This window comes from Saccoglossus kowalevskii, chromosome 14, assembly GCF_978046115.1.
Source record: "Saccoglossus kowalevskii chromosome 14, keSacKowa6.1, whole genome shotgun sequence".
Taxonomy (NCBI): Eukaryota; Metazoa; Hemichordata; class Enteropneusta; family Harrimaniidae; genus Saccoglossus; species Saccoglossus kowalevskii.
The window spans coordinates 32,510,629-32,529,326 of NC_140654.1; the positions used below are offsets into that span (position 1 = coordinate 32,510,629).

Below are 18,698 nucleotides of genomic sequence, written 5' to 3' on the forward strand. Positions count from 1 at the left end.
TCACCATTGGTGATCACTGTTCTACCGCTCACAATTGGTGATCACTGGTCTACCGTTCACCGTTGGTGATCACTATTCTACCGCTCACCATTGGTGATCACTATTCTACCGTTCACCATTGGTGATCACTATTCTACCGTTCACCGTTGGTGATCACTATTCTACCGCTCACCATTGGTGATCACTATTCTACCGCTCACCGTTGGTGATCACTGTTCTACCGCTCACCATTAGTGATCACTATTCTACCGCTCACCGTTGGTGATCACTGTTCTAACGCTCACCATTAGTGATCACTGTTCTACCGCTCACCATTGGTGATCACTATTCTACCGCTCACCATTGGTGATCACTATTCTACCGTTCACCATTGGTGATCACTATTCTACCGATCACCGTTGGTGATCACTATTCTACCGCTTACCATTGGTGATCACTATTCTACCGTTCACCATTAGTGATCACTGTTCTACTGCTCACCGTTGGTGATCACTATTCTACCGTTCACCATTGGTGATCACTATTCTACCGCTCACCATTGGTGATCACTGGTCTACCGTTCACCATTGGTGATCACTATTCTACCGTTCACCGTTGGTGATCACTATTCTACCGCTCACCATTGGTGATCACCATTCTACCGCTCACCGTTGGTGATCACTATTCTACCGTTCACCATTAGTGATCACTATTCTACCGCTCACCGTTGGTGATCACTGTTCTACCGCTCACCATTGGTGATCACTATTCTACCGCTCACCGTTGGTGATCACTATTCTACCGCTCACCGTTGGTGATCACTATTCTACCGCTCACCATTGGTGATCACTATTCTACCGCTCACCATTGGTGATCACTATTCTACCGCTCACCATTGGTGATCACTATTCTACCGCTCACCGTTGGTGATCACTATTCTACCGCTCACCATTGGTGATCACTGGTCTACCGCTCACCATTAGTGATCACTGTTCTACCGCTCACCGTTGGTGATCACTATTCTACCGCTCACCATTGGTGATCACTATTCTACCGTTCACCATTGGTGATCACTATTCTACCGCTCACCGTTGGTGATCACTATTCTACGGCTCACCATTGGTGATCACTATTCTACCGTTCACCATTGGTGATCACTATTCTACCGCTCACCGTTGGTGATCACTATTCTACCGCTCACCATTGGTGATCACTATTCTACCGCTCACCGTTGGTGATCACTATTCTACCGTTCACCATTGGTGATCACCATTCTACCGCTCACCGTTGGTGATCACTATTCTACCGTTCACCATTGGTGATCACCATTCTACCGCTCACCGTTGTTGATCACTGTTCTACCTTTCACAGCAAACTCAGTGGACGGGTTAATAAAGTGCATGCCTGATTTAAGTATGGAATGTATCAGATTATAGGTTGTATACAAAAATGTACGTTGGTATTTCTCCTGTACTTTGCGGTTCAAAGGTCAAACATGTGTATTACATGGTGATTTACAGGGAATACATTTCATGTAGTTTACTCTTGGATCATTATAGTGAATTGTACACACTGATTGAACATAATGTACTGAGTACGCACTGATTTGACATAATGTACTGAGTACACACTGATTTGACATAATTGTACTGAGTACACACTAATTTGACACAGTCAAGAACCCTGAATGCGCATGTTTTCGCCGACAAGCTGAGTCGGGGGGTACGTCCCCACCTCAGTGACGCAGACTGGACATCTTCCACCCTCTTGGTTCAGGGAATGGTGGGTACAGTCTCGGAGCTTTGGAGTGCAATAAACTAGAGGGTTCAGATCGAATCCGCTAGCCAGTTGGTCCTGCCAAGGGCAAGCCTAGGGCACCCCATGCACAGAAAACACCCTAGGTAGTCGTCCGCTAGCCAGAGTCAGCCAGGAGGCAAGCACTCATACCCTTCCATGGGTGGGAATAGTGGCGCGCCCCCAGGGAGGAAAGAGCCAGGTGGTGGCTCCTTCACCCTCCTTGGGCAGACGTCTACCCCGGCAGCGGGGGAAGTGTGTTTGACGCTCACCTCTGCAACCGGGAGGACAGGCATGTGTTCGGCGAGTGGCCAGGTCACAACTTAGTGACTACTTCAGGCCTTGGGGAAATCACCTCATGGGAGAAGAGAGCACCCCCCCTTGCAACTGCCGAACCCATGGCCTCATATCCCTGTCGTACACAGATTGCGCCGGTGTAGTCCAGTTTGGAAACAGCGGGTGACCGATCCCTGGGCCTTTCCAGGTAGTGACATCCTGTTAAAGGATACCGCTGAAATCTCCATCTCCCCCGTCAGTGTCTCCCCTGTTGGGCACTGCCAGGGGACTCCCGCAAGGCGGAAGCAATAAGACAGGAAGTAGCAGTTTGCTGGGAAAAGGCGCCATACACAGGGTACATCAGCCGGAACCAAGTCCAGGCTTCCACCCAAATGTGTTTGTAGTACCAAATCTACAAGTGGCGGGCGTCCAGTTCTGGACCTAAGCAGACTGAATCAGTACATGCTCCTCGATCGGTTCCACAGGGAGACACCATTCAGGGTTCTTCTCTCCATCCACCGTTTCGACTGGCTAGTCCCACTAGACTTAAGCTGGGCCTACCTGCACATACCGATGCACCCAGCGAGTTGCCATCTTCTTTGAATCGCCCAGCTGGGCCAAGTATTCGAACTTCAGGTGCCTCCCCATTCGGGTTATGCACTGTGTCCTATGTGTTCACCAGAGTGATGAAACAGGTAGTGCTGCTGCTTCACCAAATGTCGTTACACCTCAATCCGTACCCAGACTACTGGTTACTACACAACCTGGTTAAGGGGTTAATAGCCAAACACGTCAGGCTAACACAGGATTTACTTCACCAGTTGGGCTTGTTAGTAAATCGACAAGTCCCATCCCGACCCAACGTGCAGTTGGTATCCCTGGGCATGGAGTTTGACACAGAGGTAAGCTTGGTGAAGCTATTTCAAGCGTGTTGATTAGCACTAAGCAGCCTAGCCGAACACCTAGTCAGCGTTCCCTCAGTGTCCCTCCGAGAACTAATGTGGATCATCGGAATGATGACCTTGGTTCGAAGGGTGGTTCCCCAGTCCACACTACGCAGTCGCCCGGTACAACGCTTGTTGTTACAACGCCGAGCTCTCCTATGGGAACTAGATAGGTGGGTTTCGATCTCGGACCAAGTGAATGAAGCCCTGCCCTGGTGGTCGTTACTGGCCAACCTCTGACAGGGGGGCCTCCTTGGACCCTCTCGCCGCAGGCAACGCAGCTGTGGTCTTCTTCAGGAAGGAGGGGGGACGCATTCCCCATCGTTGTCAGTCCTAGCGAAGCAAATCCTCCTTTGGTGCCTGGAATACAATGTGGAGCTAACCGCACACCACCTTCCAGGGATGAGGAACAGTCTGGCAACGCCCTTTCAGGGCGGCTCTGTCTCCAGAACACGGAGTGGCTGATACCCCGGTGGGTAGCCTCCAGGCTGTTTTGGCTGTGGGACGGTCCAAGGTTAGACCGGTTTGCTGCACCCCGGAACACCAAGCTCCCGACGTACGTAACACTCCTGCTGACTCCAGGTGCCTGGGCCAGGGTCGCTTTGCTAACCCTGTGGACCCACTTAGTTGTGTACGCCTTTCCTCCCTTCCCGCTAGTTCACCAGGCACCGGAGAAAACTTCAACAGGTGCACACCTGCATATTATCATTGGTCGCACCCAACTGGCCAAGCAAGGTCTAGTTTCCACTTCTGTCGGAAATACTAGTCGAAACATAAGCAAATAGTCTTCCTACTGGCCTTCGCCTCAGGTAGGCATCGGCCAGAGCTGGGGCCATTGTCCTTCTCAGATGATGTACCGCCATTATGAACAATCAAGTTGTGCTAAAGACACGAATTGGGTTTCTCGCCTAGAACCAAATCCCAGGACACAAGCCTCACCCAATCGTCATCCCCCGGCTGTCAAATTTTGTCTGCCCGGAGGGTCAGGAGGAATTTCTTCTCTGCCCGGTTCGAGCACGGAGTTGCCACCAAACCGTACTAAGGATTTGGAACGGGGTGTCAGGCACATATCTTTGTGTTATGGCCCAGGCAGGCAGGATAGGCCGGCCTCCCCAACTTCCATAACCAGGTGGTTTACTGCGACTGTATTAGAGGTCTATAATACTTTAACTGCCTTGACACAGAGCTTGCAGAGACACCAAGTACGAGCGCATGAGGTCTGTGCGATTGCTAACTCACTAGTGCTAGCGTCAAGCCCCCCTCCCTCGAGCACACATGGAGGGCAGGCTTCTGGACAACGCAGAACGTCTTTATCAACTACCACCTAAGAGACACCAAATCCATTGAAAAAGGTCTCTCTAGGTTTGGTCCTGTCGTAGCGAGTCAGTCTTGGTTTGCTGACCCAGCCCGAACGGCCAAAAGGGTACCTGCGCATAGGCAATAAATCAGTCTCAGCATTTTGTGCGGACAGATTTCCCTCCCGTCAGCACTCCCCTGGAAGCTCCCAGGTCCCGCTTTGTGGCCTATGCCCTCATGCAGAACTGTTTCGGTCTTTAATTTGAAAGCTTACTACCCCCCAGAATTGGGTTGGGGTCTAGCTTTCTCAGGCACACCGAACCCTGTCACCGTAGCAGCATTTTGGCTTCTTTCTCTGGGGACAGCACAGGCATGGTAAGACACCACCCCTTTTTGGGTCTTAACTAGGGTGTTGAGTGATTATTATTGAGTGTTTCATCCCGGACTGGAAAAAGACTTTTCATCACTTTTCTGTTTGCTCGGAAAACCCGCCACCTATTGGCGTCTGACTCTGCCTACAGTTCAAAATAGTCGTTTTGACTGACCGGAGTCTATGGTGGGTAATTGAACGTAGTGAATTTAGGCAGAGGGTTCTCCGAACCCACCTATTCACATAGTTCATACCCACCATAGACTCCGGGTCTCCCCCAACCACCCCACTCTTTCCGTAGCGTTGGTCTAAGTCCTTGATGCAGAGAGAATAGAACCAGAGTGGATATCCAGCCCTGATGGCGCCGCCATATGGGCTCGGTCACGTGCTTCATGACGTAAGGAAAAGAGAATCTTGGGGAGAGAATCTCGGGGTCATGGGGCTTCCCCTAACCTAGATTCTATCTCTCCGTCACCGACAGAATCGCTAATTAATGTCTACAGTTCAAAATAGTCATTTTGACTGACTGGAGTCTATGGTGGATATGAACTATGTGAATAGGCGGGTTCGGAAAACCCTCTGCCTAAATTTGACATAATGTACTGACTACACACTGATTAAACATAGTGTACTGAGTACACACTGATTTGACATAATGTACTGAGTACACACTGATTGAACACAATGTACTGAGTACACACTGATTTGACATAATGTACTGAGTACACACTGATTTGACATAATGTACTGAGTACACACTGATTTGACATAATGTACTGAGTACACACTGATTTGACATAATGTACTGAGTACACACTGATTTGACATAATGTACTGAGTACACACTGATTTGACATAATGTACTGAGTACACACTGATTTGACATAATGTACTGAGTACACACTGATTTGACATAATGTACTGAGTACACACTGATTTGACTTAGTGTACTGAGTACACACTGATTTGACTTAGTGTACTGAGTACACACTGATTTGACATAATGTACTGAGTACACACTGATTTGACTTAGTGTACTGAGTACACACTGATTTGACTTAGTGTACTGAGTACACACTGATTTGACATAATGTACTGAGTACACACTGATTTGACTTAGTGTACTGAGTACACACTGATTTGACTTAGTGTACTGAGTACACACTGATTTGACATAATGTACTGAGTACACACTGATTTGACTTAGTGTACTGAGTACACACTGATTTGACAAAATGTACTGAGTACACACTGATTTGACATAATGTACTGATGTAACTAGTAAAAAAAAATAAAGAGTTTACTTTCATCTACTAAAAGATCATGATTATGGCCCTTGAACATGAATATTTATAAGAATAGTATGTAGTTGTACGCTGAATGCATACAAAAATTACATGCGCAACACAGTTAAAATTGAATACAAACTAATTTTTATTCCGCAATGGTGAATAGAGTAGCGTAAACACACAAATTAGCATATCAAAAGATGACTTTTTACTGACTGCGTCAACGCTATTTGAAATACAGGGTCGTGTACAGTATGGATCAACGGATTTTCCACGTTTTCATTCTGGTTTTTGTACAATTTGAATTGTAATTTGCCCATTGAAAGTACAGTTGTGAAATAAATCGGTTTTGTGACTCATCATACTACTTGTAACTGTGGATATTTGACGTTCAGCGGTACTCGGTTTGACCGAAATTTTAGACACTGCGGGACGCTTTGTATCACGTATGTCAACCGGCACGGCGACCTCAGTTCCAACATCTGACCTGGATAACTTTGGTATAACCAAAGTTTTGTGACAGTGTGACTGACAAGTTTTGTCATTATTTTGGGGGTAAGTTTGATGGTAGAAGATCGGATTCTCGCATCATTTTTGCTTTGTCTCAACTCTGGCCAAAAGAAAGACTTTGCACGCCGTCGCTCTAATGCAGTGGTTGGTGTAGTGTACACTCGGCACAAATTTGCAGCTTTCGAAATTACCTTCATCATCTCCTGTAATTACAATACCATATATCATCGTCGAATCATGCATTGTCCCGTGTTCTTTGAAACAGATGGCAATTACCCGGATGCAATTTCACTGCAATTTTGTCAACTAGAATATAACGTCGCTACGGGACACCAGTTGTTATTAGTGGCAAAATTTTTGCCTGTGACTCGTAGTTTTTTGCATTTTTTTCCTTCAATCCCTCAATCTTATCTAGTACTTAAAGATCATTTTTTCTTTGTTGGAGGTTGCCAATCCATCTCAAAGTCACAACACGGAGAACACAGCGCTCTGGCGTTCGTTTAGGCACCTCACGGTGTTGACCAATGTTCACAACTTGGATCCCATCATTAACAAAAAGCAATATTATGGTTACATATCTTTTCAGATGTTTTTAATTCAGTTTTTTAGCTCCGCTGTCGACTTTGTCGAGCAGAGCTTATCATATGAGTGATTGTCCGTCGTCCGTGTCAATGTTTTACTTTTTCGACTTCTTCTTGAAAACTACAAGCCTGAATGCTTTGATACTTGGTGTATATGTACCTTGGGTAGACCTCTCTTAGATTTGTTCATTTCATGTTGATATCTTCAATTCTCTAATTTTGGTGAATATTTTTGTCATTTTTGGTAAAAAGTGATATTTTCGATTTCTTGTTAAAAACCGCAAGTGCAATTACTTTGATATTAAATATATAGGTACTACATGAGGACCTCTCTCAGATTTGTTCATTTTGTAATGATATCTTTAATTCTCTAATTTTGGTGAATATTTTTGTCATTTTTGGTAAAAAGTGATATTTTCGACTTCTTGTTAAAAACCGCAAGTCCGATTGCTTTGATATTACATATATAGGTACTACATGTGGACCTTTCTCAGATTTGTTCATTTTGTGATGATATCTTCAATTCTCTAATTTTGGTGAATATTTTTGTAGTTTTTGGTAAAAAGTGATATTTTCGACTTCTTGTTAAAAACCGCAAGTGCAAATGCTTTGATATTACATATATAGGTACTACATGTGGACCTCTCTCAGATTTGTTCATTTCGTGATGATATCTTCAATTCTCTAATTTTGGTGAATATTTTTGTCATTTTTGGTAAAAACTGATATTTTCGACTTCTTGTTGAAAACTGTAAGTCCGATTGCTTTGATATTACATATATAGGTACTACATGTGGACCTCTCTCAGATTTGTTCATTTTGTGATGATATCTTCAATTCTCTAATTAATTTATTTTGGTGAATATTTTTGTAATATTTGGTAAAAAGTGATATTTTCGACTTCTTGTTAAAAACTGTAAGTCCGATTGCTTTGATACTATTCATATTGTTCATTTTCTAATGATATCTTCAGTTCTTTAATTGAAATGTGCATTGCTAACAGCGGAGCTATCTCAGCCGATAGGCTGCTTGTTTTCAATATTCTTCCAAAATTTAACCGCTATATTTCCCTAAAAATCAAATAATACCGGTTTTATGTATTTCCGTATTAAACCTGTAGTCAATTCATGTTCCAGGGCCACTTGGTTTAGCGGTGCATTATCAGCCAATATTCCATGGATTGCATATGCAAATTTTGTGTTTGGACCAATCAAATCAATGGATTAACACCATCAATATACTGGTATAATTTAATACGACATATATCATAGTTCAGGATTGCAAGATTGATGTGTAGACTCCAAAGACTACATTTATTCTTTTCTACCTACATTATTTATACAATGATTAAAGACTATATGGTTTAATAATTGACATTAACAATGCTGCTTTGTCTAGTTGATGTAAACAACTCCCACCAAGTTTTGATTGAATCATTGTTCATCAGTTAATAGGTCACTACATATGTGTGACTATGAATATTTCATCTATAATTTTAGGGCCACAGTTATGATAATGTATTGTCCATGTGTGAAGGTGTTGTTCATGAAACACCAAAAATACACAAACAAGAAACACACACACTACCAATAGCAACAATTACCTTGCGACTGGTCGACTGGTCGTCTGACATGGGGTTTAATACACAGTAACAATGGTAAACAAAAATAATGATGAGTGTGTACACAATTCAAACAATGAATGTTATCACAGGGAGTGTAGGAGAGGAGTGATGAGACCTTGAAAGTTTGTTTTCTAACCCAGGTAAACTGTGGCCTTTTTACAAAACCTTGAGAACCATAATAAGGACACATATTCATTGTTAAACTATACCTATGAAATCCTCTTACCCGTTTTTACTTTACATACATAAATTTTTGTCTTGTTTTCAAATATATATGAATATGTGGTGTAGTTATTGCCCATTTATTGTTTATCCTTAACTACAATGAAATCCTCCTCTTACCTGTGTTTACGTCTATGTGCCCTCAATGTGACAAATGTTTTCTTGTTTTCAAACATATATGAATACAAGCTATGTTTCTTGGCTATTTATAATTTAACTGTCTTATTGTCTAATCTTAACTTGTCTAATAGATTTATATTACATACAGGTATATCCATGTGCACAAATTGGTTTCTTTTTCTTATAGATAGTCATAGATAATGTTACATGACATCTTCATTGATGACTCATAGAGCTGTATCAAAACCATAAATATATTATTTTGATCTGATTTTAAGTTACACCAAAATCACAATAATCAAATAACCGTCAACTTTGCATAAATTGATATGTTCTTCTAATAGTGACAGATCATGTGACATTATGTATTAAAAAATAATTGTGATGTATCTTCCTGATATTGTAGGGATTATGTTGCTGTATTTCTGTTTGTATTGCAGATTACTATCACTTATATTTTGGTTAAAGATCACAGCCAGGTGAGAGTTTGTGTACCATTGGATTGCATTGTGTGCGGTGCTATATTCCTCTGTTGCTGACACCTGGACTATTTGTAGAACTAACCACCAATGCCTCTGTCTTTCCTTTAAAAACACATGACGGTCTAAAGACAATGAAACTCTCTGACAATTTTTCCCTGCAGACAAGTAACCGAACTCACTCTGCTGGCAATAAAATGCAATATTATGACTGTGTATTGTGATATCACCAAACTGTGGGTAGCCAATCAAAATGCTTGCTGAAGTTCCACGTGTTACTGATGGGCTGTCTGATGATGACTTTTTTAATTTAAGAGCGCCCTCTTCAGGTGATTCAAGGCAAAAACGACATGCGAAAACGGCTCCACAGAAACATAGATCGTCCCTCACTGCAAGCCCTTCTCTAGCGGCGGTTAAACCAACTACCACTATGTCGAGAGAAGTGGAAGAACTAGCAAGGAGAAAACAAGAAAAATTAATGAGAGAGAAAATAAAAGGTATTTATTTTGTATTATTTGTACTTAGCAATCAAAGCCTTTTCATGCCATCTATCAAAGACCCTAAAAGCTCTAACTGAAATCTTATTTTAATCTGATTATGATTTCATCCCTCAGTGGAGAAGTGAGGATTGAACTAGCATTGGCGCCCTCTATAGGTCAAAAAGCAAACTGTTTATTTTTTATTTATTCATGTACAATCTGATTAAAATCTGATGTAGTGTACGGGCGGGCTTTAATTATTTTGGCTATAAACTTATTTTAATTTTAATTTTTATTACTTTTGTTATTAATGCCCTTTTATTTTATTTTATTTTATTATTTTACTTTGATTTTGATTTTGTGATTTTTTTTAAATCCGCCCTACCTACATCTGAGCCGATGCCTATGTAACGAGATTTCAACGAGACCCACTATCGACGATTTTAGTCAACGAATCACATACCTCCTTCTATAGCGCACATGATGACGTCACCGGGCGGAGTCGGGTGGCATACACACTCAAATAAAATGGCGGATTATACCGACGTTAGCGACCGAGAATAACACGGCTTTTCGGTAAGTTTATCATTGTCAAATGCAACAAAAGTCATTTTTATGTTAATATTGTGGCTCGAATGGTTCGACTTTAAATCGTTATTTTGCATAGTTATTCTGGGAGTGACGATTTTGTTTCCGCCGTTTCGACCGAACACCAGTGTCTTTTTCCAGTCGCCTGCCCTGGAGATGGGTGATGTTTTGTTGAAGATCGGGCCAACATCGTCTACGGTATTGAAACCGTAGCCGTAAATATTCATCAAATTGTATCATCATTTTGTACATTATACAATAACTCTTTATTAAAGTAATTGAGCTGATTTGGAATAAAATATTTTTTATTGGAACACATCGCAATTGATCAGGAAATATTTTTTTGCTCCAATTTTCCGCGTCGATGCCGTGGGCCAGTGACCGTCATACAATTTAAAATCAGTTTGCATTGTTTACTATAGCTGTTTACAGTGTTCTAATCATTACGATTTACTTATTTTTTTGCTTCCATTCTAGATAATTATGCTCAGTGATGTAAAATTGAAGCGATGACTGAATGAACGAACCTTGGCTGGCGAAGATGTATCTGGAAGTGTACACATTTGTTGGAAGTGAAAAAAATATTCAATGTAATGACAAAAATTGTAAAATGCTGTGGAATTTCTTTTGCAAATAAAAATATACTAGCAATTTTCTATTAATGGTTTATTCAAGTGGGCAAAATATAATGTACAGAAAGATTGCCCGTAGTATCGCTACACTGAAAAGTAAGCAACTGACAGCCTGTATAAAAGGGGGGCTGTGATTGGCTGTTACTTATGCGAGATTTGAACGGGACTTACATAGGCGTCGGATCAGATGTAGGTAGGGCAGAATTAAAAAAAAATCACAAAATCAAAATCAAAGTAAAATAATAAAATAAAAGGGCATTAATAACAAAAGTAATAAAAAATAAAATTATAGCCACAATAATTAAAGCCCGTACACTACATCAGATTTTAATCAGATTGATTCATGTAGAATCCACCCTGATACATGATATTTTTATGCAAGTGTGAAAATGTGAAATTAAATGTCAGTGAAAATAAGTGGTTTTACAGTTTTTGATACAATTCACCAAAACACAGACAAGAAAAATAAATACTTTAAAATACTTAACAGACTTTTTGATTTTGGGTGTTTTGTATGGAATTTCATTTCATTGATTTTTGATGAGTTAAGGTAGCAAGAAGGGTTTTGTGACATTTTCGAATAAAACATTCTCTGTCTGTTGTCTCGTTCAGAACAGTAATTTAGCTTATATATTTCAAAATACTAAGTATAGAGGTACAAGTTCGCACAAACTGGACAGTCATTGTTTACATAATTATCACGTGACATCAAAAATGGCGAACCTTGTAAAAATGACTAAGTCCGCGATTGCGAGAGAACACTGCGGAATTTCCTGGTGAAATTTACGTCATGCATGTCCGTAATCAAGTCCATTGAAATGTGTCCCCGGTAATCAAAAGACCTATTATTCCTATTTCTATGCAGGTTTGTTTTTTTGTCCCCAAATTATTTCATACTTGGCACCTTTAACAGACTATTATTCTGTGACAAAGCATTTTCTTTAAAAACCCAGACTGAAAGAAAACTGCTGGGATTTGAGTCCGTACTCCAGGAACGTTCGGGTTTCCATTGTTATGCAAACGAACAACGAGGGATAATCCTTTGACAAACATTACTGTCCCACTGTACACGCTGACAGTTTACAAACAAGCTAATCCTTCAAGTGTCTCTGATAAGAGATCTAATGAAACAGCTAGAGTTGTTTGCGGATCTTGGCGGTGAAACAGCCGCATTGAAGACGATGCAACTTCAACTAGCCATTTCTTACCTTGAAATAAAAAAAAAAATAAAATTCGAAGAGCATTCGGGAAAATATTAATAATCATTCTTATCAATCGCTTGCGTTATTTTATTCGAATCCATGAAATTCATAAGTTTTTTGACATTTGTTGGCAACTTCCGCGCTAAAAAAGATTGAAAAACGGACAAATATGGTTCTGTGACCCAGGTCGTGCTCCGATCATGTGACTTTCAGCCAATCAATGATGTTGTATCAAAGCATATTTAACGCTAAGTGAAGGGTTGTTGTACTATCCAATTTCCGGCGTTTGATTCACATAGTGTTTTTTGTACTGTGACAGGCTTCAAAATTATTAGCTGAAAAACATCGGTATATTTTAACAAACGAATGGAATTTGACCTCAGTTCAAAAAGAAAATACTAGACTGAGATACATTAGAGTCCACGGCGAATCAGTTTTCTCTGCAAGTTGGGAAATAAAGTAAACCAGAGTATCGTCGATGATTTTCAGCCCTGAAGGACTTCCGTGTGAATCCTGAGTCTTGAATTGTTCATCGACTGGCAACCAAATATTTATGGCTATAATTAAATTTGACACGTTTTTTAAGCCCAATAAATTATTCATACATGTCAAGCTCTATTCAATTTTTTCAGGGAATGTGGCCGTTTTTAGTCGAAAGTATTTTTTGTGGGAACACTTTTGCGGTATGTATACGGTATAAACTGAACTCATTCAATGAACGTGAATTATTTTTGAAATTGAATGTCAAATTTTACCAGACCGACCGACGTGGATTCAGTGGTATCGTTATTTTTGGAATTAATCATTAACATTTCCTCGTTTCTCTGATCTGTCAAAATGAGTTACCTATGCTTTTTTCACGTAACTGTCTCATTAAAATAATTTAAAATATTACATCTAGAACAAGCACCCAAAACACGTAACAAGAGGTCACAGTCCAGTTGCTTTCACGATACAAGTGTAATACAACTATTAGATTTGAAGTGTCGTTCAGAATTTAATAATAGTTAATACTAGTTGTATGTTTACACTTTACTATCAAAACCACCATTTCGACCACTCATGTGCCAGTGATCAGTGTTTGGGCGAGCGGTCGGTGTTTCAATGAGCGAGCGAGCAAAAAAAAAAAAACGCGATTAAAATGCGGACGGTTTCTGGTCGGACAAGACCACATGGTCGGAAATTAAGCGATAAGCGGCCGATGTAAAAGCGGAAGGTTAGGCGAAATGTGTACTGTATGCCCGGACTGTATGACCATGTTTCTCCGTCGAAGTCTCGACTGACAATAATGCTGACAATGGACGTTAGATAAACACGCATTGTTTGAGACGGGAAGCTTATCACCCGTTATATCAGAATCGTCAACAACAGAGTATACAGATAAGATGTTATCATTTAAACCATTCCAAAGTTAAACATTATGCAAATATCCATGAAACGGCAGTTGTAGTCTTTTCTGCTAGCGTTTTAAAACACTGATTTAAGCAACGTTATATCGATCTTTTGTAAACCAGGGATGATGTATCAAGGTCTAAAGTAACCGTTTTATCAATTTTTGAAAAATCAAGAAAAAAGTGAAAATTTCCCTTCCAGCTACCTTAAATGTAAAATAAAGGAAAAAAATTATCTTCACTTGATTTTATTTTCATTGAACCACACCTGAAGCAAAATTAGTGAAAATAAATCCAAAGTGAAAATAAAGTAGTTTACTACATTTTTAGTTTAAATGTAAAATACATTGTTTATTTACATGAAATTCGAACACGCACTGCACGAAGACCGCCGCGCTTTAAACAAAAAATGTTCACATGTCAGTGTGTATGACTGATATTTGGAATAGTTTGTCACATGGGGGGGGGGGAGACTCCTATATTACCACATATTGACCAATTAGAACACAGGTAGTGTTATGTTATAAATAAAAATTTCACATAATTTTTCAGAATGACTTAACATAAAAAATTATGACATGAAAGTAAAAAATGAACAAATTTGTTTTGAATGACAAAACTGAATTTCTCTGTTCAATGAACAATTTTTACATTGATTTGCAATAATAAAACGTCTGCATAATTTACTTAAATAATTAACTATTAACTATTTATTAAAAACATTTTATGCAATGTACGGTTGAAAACATGCTAGAAATCTGCAGGCATAATAATACCACCTGGAAAACCGACTGAGAGCAACTTGTGAACTTTCATGAATTGTTAAGCTTGCTGTCTGGTTGCTAATGGCAACCTGTTCAGTTTTGTCAATAAATTATTTAATTATTTTTACCGACACTGTCATAGCAACATTATTTCAATCAATTGAGTTGATGTTTTGAGAATGCTCAGATACATTCTGCTATAATAATAAATAGCTCAGTTGTAGAGTGCATGCTTTTAATGTTAATTTGTGATTCTAACTGGTAGCGTCAGTCACTTCATTAAAGTTTTAAATTGATGTACTGGCTGCTGGTGTTCATGATTATGCTACATAAACTCAGCAGACATTTAAAAATATTTGTCAGAAAACGTGCTCAATATAAAAAAATAACCGCTAGATAGACTTCTATTCTCCATACCTCGCTGTCTTTATGATTTCTCACAATGAAGCGTGATGGTACACTATCAAGCTTCATTACACAGTATGCATTTAGACATTACCCATGATAGTATTTGTGTGATAGCCATTGCCATCACGCACATGACTTTGGTGTCAAAGGTCATTACCACATTGATTACTTTTATTCATTCCTGCTTAATTAAATTGTGCATTTTCACTTCAGTCATGCAAAAAATATCTTTCTGGCATGCAAGATTAACTGATGTTTGAAATATAATAAAATAAGTTTAACATGTATTTGATGGTTATTCAGGTGCAAATACTTGAAATAGAATCGTTATATATCCTAGTCATCCAATTATTATTGTCCGTGGGATATTTTTGGAAAAGGTGCCGATGGTCAATCATTGTAACTTTTCTGTCAGCTACTCCTTTGTGCAATTAAATGTTTTGATGTCAACATCCTTGTATGATGCTTCTAGGTATTTCTATTTGCATATGTTATGTTTAAGAAAGCTTCTACTCAATTCTCAATCATGTCTGTATAACTGTTCTATTATTAGTGAAACCCTTAACAATAAAACTGTGTGGTTGACACTACAATATCCATTGAATTATAATAGGAAGATGTTCACACAACCCTGTCACATACATATAGTCCCAGACAGGAAACGTGGTATCTGTAGCTACATGCAACTTGATATGTGTGTATCAGCTGATTTACCTACTTACAATATCCCATTGAATTGCAGTATCACCATTATAATAGGAAGATGTTCACACAACCCTGTCACATACATATAGTCCCAGACAGGAAACGTGGTATCTGTAGCTACATGCAACTTGATATGTGTGTATCAGCTGATTTACCTACTTACAATATCCCATTGAATTGCAGTATCACCATTATAATAGGAAGATGTTCACACAACCCTGTCACATACATATAGTCCCAGACAGGAAACGTGGTATCTGTAGCTACATGCAACTTGATATGTGTGTATCAGCTGATTTACCTACTTACAATATCCCATTGAATTGCAGTATCACCATTATAATAGGAAGATGTTCACACAACCCTGTCACATACATATAGTCCCAGACAGGAAACGTGGTATCTGTAGCTACATGCAACTTGATATGTGTGTATCAGCTGATTTACCTACTTACAATATCCCATTAAATTGCAGTATCACCATTATAATAGGAAGATGTTCACACAACCCTGTCACATACATATAGTCCCAGACAGGCAACGTGGTATCTGTAGCTACATGCAACTTGATATGTGTGTATCAGCTGATTTACCTACTTACAATATCCCATTAAATTGCAGTATCACCATTATAATAGGAAGATGTTCACACAACCCTGTCACATACATATAGTCCCAGACAGGAAACGTGGTATCTGTAGCTACATACAACTTGATATGTGTGTATCAGCTGATTTACCTACTTACAATATCCCATTAAATTGCAGTATCACCATTATAATAGGAAGATGTTCACACAACCCTGTCACATACATATAGTCCCAGACAGGAAACGTGGTATCTGTAGCTACATGCAACTTGATATGTGTGTATCAGCTGATTTACCTACTTACAATATCCCATTAAATTGCAGTATCACCATTATAATAGGAAGATGTTCACACAACCCTGTCACATACATATAGTCCCAGACAGGAAACGTGGTATCTGTAGCTACATGCAACTTGATATGTGTGTATCAGCTGATTTACCTACTTACAATATCCCATTGAATTGCAGTATCACCATTATAATAGGAAGATGTTCACACAACCCTGTCACATACATATAGTCCCAGACAGGAAACGTGGTATCTGTAGCTACATGCAACTTGATATGTGTGTATCAGCTGATTTACCTACTTACAATATCCCATTGAATTGCAGTATCACCATTATAATAGGAAGATGTTCACACAACCCTGTCACATACATATAGTCCCAGACAGGAAACGTGGTATCTGTAGCTACATACAACTTGATATGTGTGTATCAGCTGATTTACCTACTTACAATATCCCATTAAATTGCAGTATCACCATTATAATAGGAAGATGTTCACACAACCCTGTCACATACATATAGTCCCAGACAGGCAACGTGGTATCTGTAGCTACATGCAACTTGATATGTGTGTATCAGCTGATTTACCTACTTACAATATCCCATTAAATTGCAGTATCACCATTATAATAGGAAGATGTTCACACAACCCTGTCACATACATATAGTCCCAGACAGGAAACGTGGTATCTGTAGCTACATGCAACTTGATATGTGTGTATCAGCTGATTTACCTACTTACAATATCCCATTGAATTGCAGTATCACCATTATAATAGGAAGATGTTCACACAACCCTGTCACATACATATAGTCCCAGACAGGAAACGTGGTATCTGTAGCTACATGCAACTTGATATGTGTGTATCAGCTGATTTACCTACTTACAATATCCCATTGAATTGCAGTATCACCATTATAATAGGAAGATGTTCACACAACCCTGTCACATACATATAGTCCCAGACAGGAAACGTGGTATCTGTAGCTACATGCAACTTGATATGTGTGTATCAGCTGATTTACCTACTTACAATATCCCATTGAATTGCAGTATCACCATTATAATAGGAAGATGTTCACACAACCCTGTCACATACATATAGTCCCAGACAGGAAACGTGGTATCTGTAGCTACATGCAACTTGATATGTGTGTATCAGCTGATTTACCTACTTACAATATCCCATTAAATTGCAGTATCACCATTATAATAGGAAGATGTTCACACAACCCTGTCACATACATATAGTCCCAGACAGGCAACGTGGTATCTGTAGCTACATGCAACTTGATATGTGTGTATCAGCTGATTTACCTACTTACAATATCCCATTAAATTGCAGTATCACCATTATAATAGGAAGATGTTCACACAACCCTGTCACATACATATAGTCCCAGACAGGAAACGTGGTATCTGTAGCTACATACAACTTGATATGTGTGTATCAGCTGATTTACCTACTTACAATATCCCATTAAATTGCAGTATCACCATTATAATAGGAAGATGTTCACACAACCCTGTCACATACATATAGTCCCAGACAGGAAACGTGGTATCTGTAGCTACATGCAACTTGATATGTGTGTATCAGCTGATTTACCTACTTACAATATCCCATTAAATTGCAGTATCACCATTATAATAGGAAGATGTTCACACAACCCTGTCACATACATATAGTCCCAGACAGGAAACGTGGTATCTGTAGCTACATGCAACTTGATATGTGTGTATCAGCTGATTTACCTACTTACAATATCCCATTGAATTGCAGTATCACCATTATAATAGGAAGATGTTCACACAACCCTGTCACATACATATAGTCCCAGACAGGAAACGTGGTATCTGTAGCTACATGCAACTTGATATGTGTGTATCAGCTGATTTACCTACTTACAATATCCCATTGAATTGCAGTATCACCATTATAATAGGAAGATGTTCACACAACCCTGTCACATACATATAGTCCCAGACAGGAAACGTGGTATCTGTAGCTACATACAACTTGATATGTGTGTATCAGCTGATTTACCTACTTACAATATCCCATTAAATTGCAGTATCACCATTATAATAGGAAGATGTTCACACAACCCTGTCACATACATATAGTCCCAGACAGGCAACGTGGTATCTGTAGCTACATGC

General features: G+C 39.5%; 1 protein-coding gene and 1 long non-coding RNA gene across 9 annotated transcripts in view; both read left to right on the plus strand.

The window, feature by feature from the left end:
- LOC100369281 (uncharacterized) overlaps positions 1-18,698 on the plus strand; it is a 190,135-nt gene that overhangs the window by 80,809 nt on the left and 90,628 nt on the right. For all 8 annotated transcript variants that reach the window (XM_085508146.1, XM_085508150.1, XM_085508153.1 and 5 more), the window contains 2 exons: positions 9,446-9,484; positions 9,649-9,981. In XM_085508146.1, the coding sequence (XP_085364272.1) occupies positions 9,738-9,981 (244 nt within the window). In that variant the 5' untranslated portion in view covers positions 9,446-9,484; positions 9,649-9,737. The remainder of the gene's footprint in view (positions 1-9,445; positions 9,485-9,648; positions 9,982-18,698) is intronic.
- Positions 9,988-11,675, plus strand: LOC146734686 (uncharacterized). The gene is made up of 2 exons (XR_014931638.1): positions 9,988-10,539; positions 11,029-11,675. It is a non-coding gene; the product is annotated as an uncharacterized LOC146734686 (long non-coding RNA).